Source organism: Cydia fagiglandana, chromosome 19, assembly GCF_963556715.1.
Source record: "Cydia fagiglandana chromosome 19, ilCydFagi1.1, whole genome shotgun sequence".
NCBI lineage: Eukaryota > Metazoa > Arthropoda > Insecta > Lepidoptera > Tortricidae > Cydia > Cydia fagiglandana.
This window is the reverse complement of record NC_085950.1, coordinates 11,832,725-11,850,914: the sequence shown is the minus strand read 5'-3', so window position 1 is coordinate 11,850,914 and position 18,190 is coordinate 11,832,725. Positions and strand designations below refer to the sequence as shown.

General features: G+C 38.6%; 1 protein-coding gene across 1 annotated transcript in view; it reads right to left on the bottom strand.

The window, feature by feature from the left end:
- LOC134673792 (agrin) overlaps positions 1-18,190 on the bottom strand; it is a 143,704-nt gene that overhangs the window by 15,656 nt on the left and 109,858 nt on the right. Inside the window, exons 3-4 of the mRNA XM_063531820.1 lie at positions 1,438-1,578; positions 921-1,068 (exon numbers count right to left, since the gene is read on the bottom strand). Coding sequence (XP_063387890.1) covers positions 921-1,068; positions 1,438-1,578 — 289 coding nt within the window. The remainder of the gene's footprint in view (positions 1-920; positions 1,069-1,437; positions 1,579-18,190) is intronic.

The window sequence follows — 18,190 nt, the reverse complement described above, 5'->3', positions numbered from 1 at the left end:
TGTTCAAATATATGTTTGTTTCTGGCTTCTTGCTTCTACCGACCATATTATATTTTGATATCAAGAACCATAGTAATCAGGGATCAAGAGTCAGTCTATCCAACTGTTAACTTGAATAATCAGCATTTAGCCCTCTCTGCGCTTAAATGCTTTTTGTATTGCTACTGCAACTTTATTCCCAGATGGACGTATCAATTAAAGGACTAATCTTCTTAAAATTTCTATTCTACTGTAATCAACGCCATGGACTGACTGAGACGTATCAATGTTTAGGATATAACGGAGGATAAAGAGAGACCCGGCCACTATTGATCTAATGACCGAAAACCGAAGTAGATTGTCGTCGTATCTCCTGATCGATCATAGCGCCAATGTTTTTCTTTTCTGGATTTATATTAAATTCGGGAAATTCAATAAGTCTAGAAATAAGGAGGCCAAAGACAGCCCCTTGCAAGTCCCTTGCTGACTAGGTATAACCTGAGCTCGCGGTGTTCGAGTTAAGAAAATTTTGCCTTAATCGTTACTACCTGCTACCTGGAAGGCATTCAAATGAGTATCGCCCTAAGGCTGGAACACCGCGAGTCGAGGCGATTGTACTTTTTATGGTGTTGTTAGAAGTGTATGATGATGACAACTCTTCTTCTTCTTCTCCCTGCCCTTATCCCACGTTATGTAAGGTCGGCACAACATGTTTTTCTCTTCCATTCTCCTCTGTCTTTCGTCACCTCAGCACTCACTCCTTTCTTTCTCATATCCTCTCTAACACAATCCATCCATTTTTTTGGGTCTACCATCCGCTCTCCGTCCATTAACATTCATCCCTAATATCTTTTGCCTATATGGCATTCATCCCTCCTCATAACATGCCCATACCACGCTTACCTACTACTCCTCATCTTCATGATGATGATAACTAGTACCTGCATATCTCCACCTGCAGCATGCACCGATTGAGGTAGGTTCTTCCATCAGTGCCGCACACCGGGTCCCGTTCGGATGTGCAGCGGTGGTCACACTTGGACCCTTGGGCGCGGGAGCACGACCCTTGTTCAGGGGCCAGTCGGACACCTGGAAATGTTTAAGGTTAAGGTTTTAATTATGTCTGATCAACATTGTGTTGTCAATAAGAAGCTAGGTGCTATTATTGGAAACCAAAACATAAAATTCTCTACTAGTAGAGTATTTAGGTAACTACGTCCTAGGTATGTACTTATAGTTTTCCCCTTGAATGTTCAGATGGTAGCTCATTTCGCTCAAGCCAGCTAGTGCTTCTACTAATTATAAATCAGTAGGTATACTGAGAACTGAGCGTGGTTCCTTTAGCATATTAAAATAATAATGTAATAAATATCTTATTGTAAACTAGCGACCCGGGCGGCTTAGAGGTTATAAGGTGTAGTGATATGAAACAAGCTTACAAATTATAAATGAGCTGACCTTTCCCACAAGTCTTCTTCCTCATTTCGCAGAGCGAAGGGTAGATGTATCCATCGGTGGCGCACACTGGCTCTCCTTGCAGCGCGGGCCCGCAGATCCGTGGGCATGACGCGTCGCGGGCGGCCTCAATCCACGATGCCGCTGTAACCAAAAAAAAATTGTAAGAATCAAAGAATTGAGCTTGGTTCCTGTAATGCTCGTAATCTCAACAAGTTCTAGTTTTCTATAATTGATTGAGGCTTGTAAAGTTTTAAGAACTAAATGAAACTAAAAAGAAATAAATACTATAGAACAATTTTATTTTAGGTACACTAATCGATGTAGTCCCACAGTAAGCAAAAAAACCAAAATAATAATTAAAAAATGTACATTTTTATACAAGTTCGAAAAGTAGGAAATTCGCAACAAGTGGCGATCAATTGAAACACAACCGAAGGGAGTGTTTTACATCGACACGAGTTGCGAATTACCTTTTCGCATGTGCATATATGTGTGTGTGTGTGTGTGTGTGTGTGTGCGTGTGCGTGCGTGTGTGTGTGTGTGTGTGTGTGTTTGAGCACGTCTACGCCTCGGATAGTCTGTGGCCATGAGTAAGCCCATTCATAATTTAAAAAAAAATGTGTATTTTACGTTTTACATATGGCCCTTTAAATTTTCGACATAAGCACGTAATGTGCTAGTTACCGTAATAGGGCGGTAAAGTAGCACCATTTGTGTACTACTTTTTAGTTGTAGTCGTTAACTATAGTTTAGTGTGTAACTATAGTTGTAGCCGGCTTAAAGTTTTTCAAACGTTTGGCTTGTACAATCTCGACACTCGTTTAGATTTGGTTAAGTACTATCAGCACCTATCACAAATAACAAATATCTACTTATAAAACCCCTACCTATAGTTTGTCATGCAGGTGTGAACCGATCAAAAGCGGCGTCAAGCAATAGTGACATTAGTGACCTATCAGCGAATGTGGGTCACATCCCAATTGCGCCTGATCTTGGTCGCATTGTTGCACCGCGGTGCAGTCGGGTCACAGGTCACGTGCCTATGAGTTATAGCTGCCACAGTCGACGTCAAAAATATGTTTACACTTTTGCACCTTACTCCTTTGTAATAAGGCAAAAAGTGTAAACATATCTTTGACGTCGCGTCGCGTGCGAGTTCCATTACATTACGGTTTTTGATCGGTCGGTTGAATTGAACGTAACCAATAGTCCGCAATGTAACTAAAATGGCGTAGTAGTTCGCGCGCCGTGTAAATTAGCCCTTAAGGCCCACTTGCACCGTCCCACTAACCCGGGGTTAAGCAGTTAAACCGTTAACTTAGTGTCAAATTGTACTGGTAACCATGGCGACTTTAAGTTTAACCGATTAATCCCGGGATAGTGGAATGGTACAAGAGGCCCTAAGATAGTTATCACACAGGCACCAGTGTGCCGGCCGCCTGAGGATTGAAGTTTCTTATTGCCCTAGCCACTAATGGACTTCCCTGGTCGCGGTCGCGTGCGGACCCCGACCAATCTGAGCGGATAACGTCCTTATGAAGTTTTGGACACGACTGTATTGTCCAGTACGGCTACAGTTTGGCATTGACATAAACGCTATCGTGAACGTAATTTACTTTCTATGCATCTCGCTCGTACTGACATATTAGTGCGAAAGATATATACATACATAGAAAGTACCTAAATAACGTTCAGGATAGCGTTTATGTCAATGCCACTGATGGTAGCCGTACAGGCGTTGCATACTTACTTTGTGTTACGAGTTACGAGTAGATACGTTATTTTAGCGCACATTGAAATCTTTTCCTTGTATTTTGTAATAAAAGTTATAATAACTCCAATAAATCTTATACCTATAGTTCGTTTTTTTAGCATTAGAAAGAACTTCGCAGAAGTAAGCTTGTGGTTCCAAATCCGGCACTTTTAGCGGTAATAATTTGAAGTAAATTATATCTATTGACCGTGCTACATTAGATAATTCAATAATTATTAACAATTAAAGAGCCTGATAAAAACTGCACGCTTACTTCTGTGGAGTTCTTTCTAATGCTAAAAAACCGGGCAAGTGCGAGTCGGACTCGCGCACGAAGGGTTCCGTACCAAAGTGCAAAAAAAAAGAAAAAAAAACGGTCACCCATCCAAGTACTGACCACTCCCGACGTTGCTTAACTTTGGTCAAAAATCACGTTTGTTGTATGGAAGCCCCATTTAAATCTTTATTTTATTCTGTTTTTAGTATTTGTTGTTATAGCGGCAACAGAAATACATCATCTGTGAAAATTTCAACTGTCTAGCTATTACGGTCGGTGAGATACAGCCTGGTGACAGACGGACGGACGGACGGACGGACGGACAGCGAAGTCTTAGTAATAGGGTCCCGTTTTACCCTTTGGGTACGAAACCCTAAAAAACGAACTATACCTTTAAACGAGTAATTCTTGTATATATATTTATTTATTTATATATAATCTTTCCTGGATCTCGGAAACTGCTATAACGATTTCGATGAAATTATAAGAGTTAGATCAAAAAAAGTCTGCAGCGATTTTGATAGTCCACGCAGTGCAAGTGTTTTTTAAACGTCAAACTTCTATGAAATTAGGACGTATAAATAACACTTGCACTGCATGGGCTATCGTAATCGCTGCAGACTTTTCTTCATTTTCTTGGTCTAACTTTATTTATTTTACCCCTCGGCTAACAACAACGGATCAAAATAAATAGCCCGCCCCTTTCATAGACTAATGGAAGATCGTCGTCGCAGTCGTGGGCCAGCGAGATAAAATGTGCGGAGATAACAGTAGGCTCGGGGGTCAACTGTATGAACTGTAAATAGGATCATTTTATTTTATTTTAGTAGGGTTCCGTAGGGTAAAAACGGGACCCTATTATTAAGACTCCACTGTCCGTCTGTCCGTCTGTCTGTCACCAGGCTGTATTTCACGAACCGTGATAACTAGACAGTTGAAATTTTCACATATGATGTATTTCTGTTGCCGCTATAACAACGGACCAAAATAAATAGCCCGCCTCTTTCTTAGACTAATGGAAGATCGTCGTCGCAGTCGCAGCCAGCAAGATAAAATGTGCGCAGATAACAGTAGGCTCGGGGGGTCAACTGTCTTCTTCCCCGGCATTTAGCCACGGCTCAGGGGAGCCTGGGGTCCGCTTGACAACTAATCCCAAGATTTGATGTAGGCACTAGTTTTTACGGAAGCCACTGCCATCTGACCTTCCAACCCAGAGGGGATACTAGGCCTTATTAGGATTAGCCCGGTTTCCTCACGATGTTTTCCTTCACCGAAAAGCGACTGGTAAACATCCTTTGGATTGAAAGTCGCACGCTCTTACCGCTAGGCTACCAGCGCTCGGGGGTCAACTGTATGGAACTGTAAATAGGATCAATGTTTGAAGTGAAAACCATTTTAATGGCGCTGTGCACTTTTTGTGATGGGCAAAAAATTTTAAACTCGCGACAGGTGTCACGTGACCGTAAGACGTAAGACGGACACGTGACCTGATCGAAAAACTGTTACAATGAGTTGTTCTTTATTGATTTAAATGCCATCTAGTGAGTTTCCCTCTAACTAGTATAATATAACTCGAGTAGTAACAGTGATATGCTTAGGGGTTTCAAGTAATGCGACGAAATAACGCTAAATGGCGTTAACCTCAATTATATATAGTGCTGCAGACATTCATTGAGTTTTCACTTCTGCCGGCACTCCCGGAGTGCAACCCGTTGTTTTTTTTATTTTATTAGGGTTCCGTACCCAAAGGGTAAAAACGGGACCTTATTACGAGCCCCGATGCGTATGTTTTCGTCAGGTGACCCCATTTTTTGAGGTTCTCGCGTTTGTTCAAAACTAATGTTTTTGTTTAATAATTACTAATATTTAATGCTTATACTAATGTAATTTAATTTTATATGGTAATACTCTGCAATAACTAAATCCAAATACAAGAAATACCGTTTGTACTGAAAGAAAAAAAATAATGATTTTTTTTTTTTGACGGGTAGGATTACATCATAGGTATGTGAAAAGGGCTAAGTACCAGGGAAAACAATAGGGCTCTGCCAATGTACTGACAATTTTGTTTCGAGCCCATGCATGCAGCAGTGCTGTAAGAGAGGACAATATGATTTGGACAACGTTTTTGAAAAGTCCTTTTTTTCAGCAAAAACTGAAATCGCAATTTTAGGTGTCCCATGCTAAATTTCTGTGCTAAATATTGTCATGTCGATATCAACTTTACACAAATACCTACCTACGCTTTAAATTCACCTTTAAAATTCACTTTAAAACTGTTTTGGAGACTTCATTGTTAAATCATTAAATTCCACTACAACTGAATAGTTTAAATAGTCATCTGCACGCATAATCTATTATGATATTATCTATTATTAATCTATTTCGTAATATATTAATATGTATGTGAGAATTATTGTAGTAGTATATTCATTGTATATATTTTATTATTTTTATCTGGTATTGTATATGTAGTTTATTATATTTTTCAGTTGTTTCCAATAGTTCCTAATTAAATTCTCTCTGTTTAGCCCTATGAATGTCTGGTAGAGAATGCTTTCAGGCATTAAGTCCGCCATTTGTACATTTTATTTGTATTTAGTGTAATAAAGTTTAAATAAATAAATAATCTATGTATTATTCAGCTGTGTTCCACCATCCACTGGCTTGTCTTGTATCTAGATGCTATCTTAGGTCTCAGATTATCGTTGATACCCAACCCAGTGATAAAACAACCGCTAAAGAGGCCTATTCTGTTTATAACATTTTGATAAAGGTTCCGTCTCGCTTTGATACGACCATGGTTCGAGTCGTCAGACATCTCACCCGCACCAAGTGCGAACAAAATGTGCCAAAGAGAATTTACAAAATTTGCTCAATTCACATGAAGTGTTTTCGGTATTTTTAGGGTTCCGTACCCAAAGGGTAAAACGGGACCCTATTACTAAGACTCTGCTGTCCGTCCATCTGTCACCAGGCTGTATCTCAGGAACCGTGATAGCTAGATAGTTGAAATTTTTACAGATAATGTATTTCTGTTGCTGCTATAACAACAAATACTAAAAACAGAATAAAATAAAGATTTAAGTGGGGCTCCCATACAACAATGTTTTTCAGTTGTTTGCAATAGTTCCTAGTTAACTAAATTCGCTTACTTTTCTTCTCGCACCATTTTTATTACATCTCTGTTTAGCCCTATGGTTGACTGGTAGAGAATGCCTTTAGGCATTAAGTCCGCCATTTGTACATTTTATTTGTATTTTGTGCAATAAACAAACGTGATTTTTGACCGAAGTTAAGCAACGTCGGGCGGGGTCAGTACTTGGATGGGTGACCGTTTTTTTTTTGCCTTTTTTGCATATGGTACGGAACCCTTCGTGCGCGAGTCGGACTCGCACTTGCCCGGTTTCTTTTTCTTCACGTATTCGTCATTAATTGTCATTAGTAATCGATAATTCGCCAAACCTTCTGCTCGATATCTATGGCATATGAAATAAAAGCCAAAGAGTTACATAAAAGTTAAATGAAACAGTCGTCAAGAGTTAAGATAGTTGAGTAATAATCTCTAATCAGGGGCAGATTTTTGAAATTCGACCACTCGATTTCGTGTATTTCGTTAAAGGATATCTCCACTACTAGGCGTTTAAATTCTACTAATAGAATTGAAATCGAGTGGTCAATACCACTAGATTCCAAATTTTGATCGCTCGTATTTCAAAAATTAGCATTTCGCCGTTTTCCACCGATTTTCGAGTGACGAAATCGAGTGATCGAAATTCAAAAATCGGCCCCCTGAACGGGAACTTTCTAAGTGGGCATTGAGAATATTCTCATGGAAGTTTCCAGAAATTGCGGAAATTTGAAAATGTTCTGCAATTTGCTCATTGCTATTGTCTGTATCTTTAGGTATTTAAATAAAAATAAAATGGCTTAAGGAGCCATTTGAGGGTAGAGAGACTCTTGGCTGCTAAAAGGTTGCCGACCGCTGATCAAGATGATCGTCAAGATCACATCAAAACCATATCAAGGTCTTCAATCTGAATCAGGCTCAATGCCTTTAAAAACCGAAGGCACTTTTAGTTTCGCTGTAGCGCGAAGACAGGCTGTATATCTTGCGAGATAAAATTACTCTGTTGCGAGGCTCAAAATAGGTTGAGACTCAAAATAAATAGCACAGAACTAATCGGAGAAACTAAGCGCAGATGGTTCACTTCATACCATGGGAAAGTTTGGTCTTGTAGGTAATTTCGGGTTGCGAAAAATATAAATATAAAAGTATTCTTGTTTAGAGTCTGTGCGGAAAGAGAAGAGTCGTGGGATTTGAGGGCGCGCCAGTGCTATTTTATGGTTTTTGCTATGCTGACAACACTGGTCACGTGATTATAGTACGACACTAAAGGTCATGATACTTGTATCCCTTTTGTTCCGGTTTTTTACCACGGCTTACTAAACGGAGCCTGGTGGTGGTGTCGGCTCGTCAAATCAATCCTCTGATTTAGCGCAGGCACTAGTTTTCTTTTTAAAACACACTCTTGTTTTTATGTCTCACATACTAAAAAGTGACAGTGCGATTGACAAAACTGCTAAAACTAGTTAAGAATTTGTAACTTTAGTACCAAACAACTGTAATTTTAGTACCAAACAAGATAGAGTCTCATTTATGTACTACCTAATATGTGCAGTCCAACAGTTATTTTAATACAAAACCGGGTAGATCGGGTAGAAATTGGGCATTAGACCTGTAATTTTACTATCTGGGATATATTTAACCAATTGTAAACTTGACTTGTAATGTATCTGTACATTATTAATAATAAATATGAATATGAATAAAAATAGTGCATAAGTAGGTAGGCCTTATTGGGATATGTCCGGTTCTCTCATCTCACGATATTTTACTTCGCCGAAAAGTCTGCTAAATATGAAATACTTATAATTTCGTAACTAACAGAACCTAGTAAACGAACTTACAAATAAAGAAATATTTTTATGAAAAAGTTTTATTCTTTGTAATCGAAGTCTGAATTAAAATATTCAATGTCACTTATGTTTGAGCTAGTTTCAGAACAACCAGGGACTGATGTGAGGAACTGGATGTGCTTGAATCCGGCACGTAGATTACGAATTCTTGCATATCACCTACTTAGCGGTCTTTTATTCGAGATACCGTAGGTACTTTTACACAATCCTGAAAAAAAATTACATATAAATGTGCATAAAATGGCAAGTATCAAGACTATTTGTCAGTTATTTTAAAGATCATGAATGACCTGCATATTTATGAAAATTAATATATTTTGAATTAATATACTTACCGATTATGTACCGGAGACAAGTTACTTAGGGGGCTTATTAAATAGGTAATTATTTAATATTAAATACAACATCAATACCCGTGAATAGCGGAAACACGTTCCGCGACTTTTTGTAAGTCGATAGTCGGCTTTTAGCCGTTTTCTTCCCGCTGACAAAACCGAACAATGTTAAATATAATTTTTCGTGGTTTTATGTACGGTTTCATCGTGTTTTGAAAATATTTTATGCATAAAACTTGCGGTTTTTGTTAATATAATATACAATGACAGAAGTTTGTTTACTTTTTACAAGACATATGTCAAAGGTTTGATTGCCATATAAAATTTAAAATGTTAGTTCCCGTTTCTGCCACGACTCTTCTCTTTCCGCACAGACTCTATACGCTTTTAAAGGCATCTTGTCATGTGACAGTTTTTTCGTAAAATATCTCTAAAGAATAGTTTTCTGAAATGACACATGCTACGATTTCTATCAACGACTGTCATTTTGTCTAGACCCCCTACAATTTTTTTTTAAAGTAGTTAGTTACATAAGATTGCAAGTAGAATTGCAAGTTTTGATCTTATGTAACTTTATGGTAATAAACTTTAGCTGAAAAATACATTCTTTTAGTGACACACTTTTATTGCTTACTCTACTTCTTTTCATTTGCATCTCTATCAAATAGTTTTTAGACCTTTCTAATATGCCTAAACTTGATGTGTTTATGTTTTTCCGTCGAGAAGTTCCTTTGGTTCCGACTGCATCATCAACTATCATCACATCAGCTCTATTTTAGCCCATAACTAATTGCAATGTCATCGAAGTAACGGAAGTACTTATTCAAATTCCAACTGATCAGACACCGGAAATTAGTTATTATTTTATTCACAAGATTGGAAACACACTAAATAAAATTATATTTATAAAATTAAGCGCAGTGAAGCTAAATAAAAGCGTTTTTAACAAAATATTACCCAAACAAACACCAAACAGTGCAAGCTTTATTAAAACCGTTTAAAAAGTAAAGTGAACTCTCTGTTGGTATTTATTTTACTGTCGGCAATTTATCGCCTAGTTCGCTGGGTTTGATGTGGAAGATATACTGTTTCTTAGAACCAGTGAATTTACATTAAGCTCATCTTTTATGTTTTAGATAAGTTATTTTTATACCACTTAATGGGCTAAACACAAGTGTGTTCTGCCACACACATTTTTAATAACAATATGCAAATCGACCTAGTCCCATAGTAATCTCAATAAAGCTTGTGTTGTGGGTAAGTACTTGATATAGCGTCGGCTGAGAATACGTTTGTGCCATATCCATTTTTGAGAAAATCTTTTTTTAGTGATTCCTAAAATAACAAAAAATTTGCTATAATTGACACTAATCGGTTTATGAAAAAAGATATTTTTGAAAATGTTGTGCCGTGTCCGCATTTTACTATAAGATAATTACACTTTGTTAACAGAAAATCATCACAAAAGTTATGATATGACACAAAAGTTGTGGATATATCACACTTTTGTGATGATTTTCTGTTTCATTATACGTTTAACATTTACTCATCAAAAACGGATATGGCAATCATAAAAATGCTTTTATTTCATGATTACCACTGTATTCACAATATTTGTTTGGTACTATAAATAGTAAACATATATGCCTAAATGATAAATACGTTCAATATTTCCTAAATGTAAAACTCCGAAATAGTACATTTCGATGCTAGTGCGGAAGGTATGTCATTACTTCACGAGTACCGAGATATCTTGCCACGAGCCGCAGGCGAGTGGCAAGACTCGGGACGAGTGAAGAATGACATTTCCGCACGTGTATCGAACGACGTTTTTTAATACAGTTGCGAAAAAATAAGAAAAACATTGTTAATCGTACACTAAACAAAAGTGGTAACAGTGACAGCTCGGTTAGACGTCGTCTTTAAGTATATTATATCTATGGGCGTTTGGCAGCTATTCCGTTCCATTCAGTCAACTTATTAAGAACGGAATTTTCAATATTGAATATTAAAAAATAAACGTGTTATAATGATGAAGAGGTAAGTAATTAAATATGAAATATGTAATATTTTTCGTATTCTTACATTAACGGTAGGTTTTTATGCTGATTACGACGTTTAAAGGAAACTAATATTAACACTCATCAATAAGTAGTCGTGAATTGGAACAAGTATAAATTTAAAAAAATTGGAAAAGGAAAAAGCACTAGTTCGAGATAACCAACTTTCCGCACGCTAAACAGCTACGTAAAGTAGCACTTTTTGAGCAACAGTACCTATTAAAAAATATTTTTTTTGCTTGTTTACGCTTACAAACCATGTAAGTGGCGTGGCGTATGGCACAAACGTACCTATTCTTACCCGACGATAGGGTAATTCGTCAATAACGGGCCACCCTAAACTAAAAATTAATTATATTCACCTATAAACAGAATTCATTTTAGTATAAGGTGGCTATATAGTTATTGAAGGGGCAAATATATTGTAGCTAAGCGTAGCTCATTGTCAGTAAAAGTGTCCGTGATAAACACACAAACAAATTCCATGATTTCGCTTTCGCTCTAATCACCAATCAAAATCTCTATAGCCTTGAGTAAATATCTTGGGAAAACTGCAATTAAATATTACATAGATATAGGATTTTCTATAGAAGGGCCATACGCGTGTGCCCGTGAGGGACAGATCATACAAAATGCGACGAAATTAAAAACACGTTTTAACATTCTTGACAACATACCAAAAACAACCTACGTGATTTGGTCGGATTCGGTGCCACCAGGTACCGGTGGGCAACAACAATACTACAGTTTTAAAAGTAGGCATAGAGTCTGACCAGCGAGTCGTGGCACAAAGATAACGCGGAAATTTCAATATAAACCGCACCTGGCAATAAAATTACTATGAAATTAAATGACAGCTTGAAACTGACAGCTTCTTTGACATAGTCTAATATAACATGGTCTTCTCTTCCCAGAGTGACACAAGTCTACGTCACAATGACATGGCCGCTATATATAGCGCTATCGCATATTATTATCATATAGCGCTGTCGCATGATGACGTAGGCTTGTGACAGTCACGTGACCACGAAAAGACGGGAAGAGAGTACCAGGCGGAGTATATTATTATACCATGATTCTTTGATAGGAAAAAAGTTGCCATATAAAGAATTAAAAAAAATAGCTTGTGACACGACTCGATGGTCAGACTCTAATAGCGCTTTTTCTGCTACTCCTGCTGAAAGTTGTATAAGACCATCCCGTGCTGTCATTCCCCTCCCCCATATCTCATCCAGCAGATATATTCATGAGCTTTTACGATTGCAAATTGCAACACGTAGTTAGACTTAATTGACATGTTAGCACATGTGACACGTCTAAAGAAAGCGAAAACGTCGAGTGCACTTGACTGCGATTTCTATACAAGGGAAAGCAACGATTGGTTAATGTAAACATGGCGATTTAAAAGGCTTCTGGACGTGGGTTTAAATTTCACTCTTACTTTTTTAAATGAGTGAGGAAAAGATGGTATGGTTTTGTGGAAGAATGTATCTTCCTGAGTCGTTGTCATTATTGCAGTTTTGAATTTGGAACCTTCTTTATTGTGACTTAAATTAGACCTTATTAAAAAAAATATTAGTGCTATACTTGCCTAAATTTAAAAAATAATAAATAATTTAAACTCTGGTCAAATTAATAACTACATACAGATATTTACTTACACACATTACTTAATAGATTTTTTAAGTTGATCGGTTATCTTTATATTATATACTGTTGTTCATAATAGAATTATTAACACTTTCGCTGCGGCAATTAACTAGCTAAATTAAGCATAGGTGCATCCATGGAGTTGATGTGCGATGCGAACTTGTTTTTTTCACACCTGCAAGTCCGGATGGTCTACCGCGAAACACGTTCGACGTGTTGCCTCCCTGTGGCACTTGTAAATTCGTACGTAAGTGTGACAGGGAGGCAACTCGTCGAATGAGGTTCGCGGTAGGCCCTCAGCAGGGATAGTAGTGATACATGCGCGTTGCTAACCCTTTGTAAACTTGTAACCTACACCCCTTTTTTAAGAACCTCATATTGTTTTCTTTTTTTTCACCCTGCAGCACAGAATAAATAATAGTACTAGGTACAGAAGACTCACTCTCTAACAAAACGCGTCTGTCGCGATCAGCACAGATGGCCTCTAGGTGGGGACAGCGCCACGCACGGCTTATGGCAAACCCCAAAATTGGGGTCGAACGGATGGACTTTTAGCTACTTGTAGCAAAGCGACGAAATCGCAGAGTGAGCCACGCCCGCCTACAGCTAAAATAAATATACCTATCTTATTGTTTTCTCGTCTTATAGCATCTAACATCTAACACATAATAGCATATTATGCACCAGTTATATCGGATGCAGAACTATTTCGTACGTGCCGCACGCGCCGGGTCGGCGACCTGCTCATTGTCGGCGAAAATGGTAATTTACGCCATTGAGTCGGCAATTGTTTGCTTACTGTTGGCATTTACATGGCACGGCACGGGGACGACACGGATACGGTATCGTCTTGGGTCGTCCCATTCGTTTTTCGTCAAGTTCTTAAATTAGTCCTATTCTGCTTTCGTCACCCATTCTACATTCGTCACAATCGTCGGTGGCTTTCAATGTAGAATTAGTGACGAAAGCAGAATAGGACTAATTTAAGAACTTGACGAAAAACGAATGGGACGACCCAAGACGATACCACGGATACGATTACACGCTTGTACAGTCACCTGCAATAGTATGTTACTCTTCGAAGGCCGCAAAAATATGTGACACGCGCTTATGGCTCTACAAATAAGATTGTGCCAGATATTTTTGCGGCCTTTGTTGTGTATATATTACTGCAGGTGACTGTACCACGTCCCGGCTTTATGGAATATAGTAGTATATAAATAATTTAATAATAAGCACAAACAGAAGAAAAAATATACAAAACAGAAAAACATAGGAAGGAGAAAGTGCCACGAAATGGTTTTATATCAGCATGATGCTGGCTACTTCCAACGCAGATCTTCCGATGTGTATCATGTAAACATAGGATTTCGAAGTCCTCTTTCGCAACTTAATCCTTAAAGTGGCGCAGACTATTACATTTTGCAAAAGTGACAGTCATCAGACCTTCCGACTCGGAGGGGAAATTAGGCATTATCTGGGCTAGTTTTATTCTGCTTTCCTCCTAAGATTATAGTTATGATGATGATGGCAAAGCGAACGAACGGACGACTTTTATAGCATCAGACGAAAAAGAGTGGCCTCGTTACTACGATGTGTGCTCGGCAGCACTAACAGCATGCTAAGGGCGTTAGACGAGCGTCTCGACTGCCGGCTCATTAAGTACTGGGCAGAACTAAGTCATCGGTAGGTCTAAGTAGATATACGAGTAGGATTTTATTTTTATTAAAACATCATACAGCCTGACTACTGAATTAACACTGGGTAGAGCGTCCAGCAAGCCTATTATGGATCGCTTTATCCACATTTATCCACGTGATAAAACAACTGTCACTTTTTAACTCTGCGGGATAGAAAGAGACGGACACCGTTTTATCACGTTGTCACGTAGACAAATACGACCATCATATCCGTACTGATCGTAATATTGACTTTACTAAAGACTTGAAACTTGAGGCGTGTTCTGAGGCGCAATTGCAGGTTCAGAGGGCCGCAAACCGCGTTCGACGTGTTGCCTCTCTGTCGCACTTGTAAATTCGTACGTAAGTATGACAGGGAGGCAACACGAACGTGTTTCGCGGTAGGCTCTCAGAGAGTGAGCCGCGTTTCGCCGACTCCTGGTCGAGCAGCAGTTCCTTATCGTTGTCGTCACGTCCCCGTCCACTCTAAAACCCGCCCCATTTAATTCAAAGGATATTTGTTCACGTAACATGAGCCCTTATTGTCACACGTACAAAGGCTACAGTCCGGTGTAAGGGAATTGTTAGGATAGACAATCAGATTGTGCCGGACTGAAATGTTCCGGGTTGCTTTTGCGAACGCACCGGCCGTGTCCGTTGCTCAGTGTAAGCGAATCGGACTCTCGATCGAAGTACTAAAACAGGACTATAACCGCAAAAATCGAAGTTAGCAAATTGCGGGCATTTTCCTCTGTCACTCTAATTACGCTTTCATTGGAGTAAAAGAGAAAGATCCCCGCAATTTGCGAATTTCGGGTTTCGCGGTAGCCCCTCTGAGGGCCTACTATGAAACACTTCGTTCGTTCGTTTTATGGTTGTGCCAATTTTTATTTTATTGCAGTTTTTTCGATAAAATTTGGTGGATGGGTTATATGTATACGGTTCCATCTCTCTGTACAATATAAGCGCCATTTCACAGTATCTCCTGTAATAAACTCGAGGAGGGTTACGAAAACGTATGTAATTTTCGTTAATACTTAACGGAAAATTTCATACGTTTTGACGTGATAACGTCTTATAAATCGATGAACACCGGTAGCGTGCACGATAAAGTGTCACGCTGTGAACAGATCTCCATGGTAACGTTACGTAATGTAATAGTAATGTTTCACGCAAAATTATCGTCCGTAAACCGACTTTACAGATAACCATACTCGTATTTTTTATGTCCCAAATTGGGATTTCGTGTCTTGGTCCGGCGCTACATGCTTCCGTAAGTAATATGTGTAATTTGCTACTGATTTGCTAATATGTCAGGTCATAGGTTCAAACTATACTGGTTACCTTATAACTCGACTCACCTGGCTATTGGAGTGACACTATTCTATTTACTGTTTTGCTACAGACAAGTTAACATGATTCTATGCGTGCCTTTGATGAATACGGTTTATGTTGCTATCGAGCAGTAGATAGGTAGAACCTGTGTCATTGTATTCAATGTTGCTTAGGATAATAATAATAAAGGATTAAGGAGGTATTAGTTTTCGTTGCTACAAATTTTAATACAAAAAAAATTGAGCGGTTAAAGATTTTCATACAAAACTTATAGTAGCTCTATATTCTTTGCATAGCAATTGATAGCAACGAAAACTAGTAACAAGAATTTTCATCTTGCGGTGCCTCTCCAAATAGTGAAGGTTAGCAATCAACTGGCCTTACGGGCAATAAGAATGTGGCATGATTGGGGCTAGTACAGCGGTGTGACTCCGCTACAACGCGATTGGTTGCTAAGTTCGCATCGCGCGCGCGATTGGTCGCAACTAGGTGCGTTAGAATGCACGATTGGCTCAAATTCGTGGGTGACAACGCTGACGTAGTACCATTTTTAGTGCCCGCAAGGCCCGTCCTGAGATATACGTCAATGGATTCCTGTCGGTCACTGGTGCCACAACTTTACCATATATCCTTTGTTTTAAGCGTAAGGCTGCGAGTTGTTGATTTTCCTAAATTTAATTACTTCTATCGTGGTCACCGCGCTAAATATTCATAGGATCGTGCCGTCCGGCATACAAATGCGTTATCTCCCCATTATCTTAATTCGTTGTCCTGCCCATGTATCATTTGACGGTCCGGCATTACAAACAGTGGTTAAGGAAGCGTTACACTGAAGGGAAGTGTCGGCAAGGACAATTCTCATGCAAGTTTCCATTAAGTTCCCGTTCAGATTAGGGGTTAGTACTCAATGTTTTTAACTATTAACGACCGTTTAATTGTATAACATTTAACATTTACGTCGATTTTAAGTGTCATAAACATCGAATTGTTAAAAGTTTTGCCATACTTGCGCGGAAAAAATTATGCTCTCCTCACCGTTTTCGGCCACAGCGACTGTGTGCTCTGGGGTAGGCAATTTTTTAGTCGTGTTATAGACTGTAGCTGATGCGCTCTCTATACCGAGAATATATCATGGGAGCTGTGCAATTTTTGAAAATTCTCTCAAACATTTGCAGTATTTTTATATGAACATTGAAGTAGTCGCTTTAATTTTTGTGTTTGGTGAAAATCTTGACAGTGGACCTGGTAGTTCTGGGTTCGAATTGTGGTAATTATTTTTGTAGCGTGAATATACCTAATACCTCTCCTCACGGCCCGCTTCAGGATTTTTACCCAATACAAATATTTTTATATAACATGCTGTAGGTTCACTTTTATCATATAATCTTGTAATATTTGTTTAATGAACTAAATAGCACTCAAAATAACAAATAAAGCCAATATTTCAACAAACACTTACCTTACGCTCTATGCCATTTGCTAGATTTTTATCTGAGTTATTTTGCACAACACACTTTAAGAGTCCCGCCTACCCCAAAGTGTGTTCACAGCCTTAACCTCTAGCCGCCCATACGTCAAACCTTGCCAAGCAAAATTAAATTTTATTTTGTCAACACAAAGTTCAACTTAGAATGGAAAAGGAAACCTTTTTATAGGTCTCTGGGCGGCTAGAGGTTAATGTCTGTACTGTAGAAATAGGCCTGTTTACAATCTGTTTTATTATAATAGCTGTTTAGATGTGGGCAGTGATAAAACAGTGACATAGACAATCTAGAACGACTGGTAAAGTTATGCGAATTATACTAGGGATTTCTGAGTATTTTGGAATGCAGTCACGTAAACCTACACTTGGAGTTGGCACTTTCTACTGAGTCTTATGGGCTTAGACTGGTATACCCTGACTAGATTTTATTTGGTTTTCGTCATGTTGCGGATTTTAGTGGTACAGATGTAGTGCACAATATTGTTTTTCATCGTATTTTCTCGGAAACGTTCGTACCTATCTACTTAGTAGTTTTTGTACCAAGACCGACTGAAACAGCAAGACACGTTCTTACTTTTCCGTGGAAAACCGATGGGAAATAATTATGTACTACAATCTGTACTAATCAGCACCAATCTGCCATTGCACCAAAAAGAAGTGTTTGTTTCAGGCTCGCCCATACATAAGTAAGTATTATTGAAATACGCAGCTTTATCAAGCCTACAATTGACTGGTTATTGAATCAACGTTTTCCAAGTGGCAATTTTCCATCGTCAATGGGTAGCGGTTCTGGCGACAGATCGGTGCAATGGTGTCATGGAGCACCTGGTTTTGTACCCTTGTGTACCCTTCAACGGCCAAGTCACAAAACATTAACTATAATAATAAAGAAATCGCAGTAAGGAACCTTAGACTTGGCACGACTTTGTCTAGATTTCATTACTTTTTAGAGATAAACAAGCAGCTCCATCGAGACTTGGCTAGTTTTTTACAGAATGTTTTTGGTGGGATTTATTTTACTGGCAAGGAGACTCTTTTGCAACAGACTTTGATGTTATCGAATATGTCACCGATGTAAACAATAAGAAAAGATTCAGCTATTATACAATTTAAAGTGACATTCCATTTCCAACTGCAGCTGCAATACTGTTCATTTTACTATGGAAATTGACAATGACAGCGACGCGTTTCCATAGTAAAA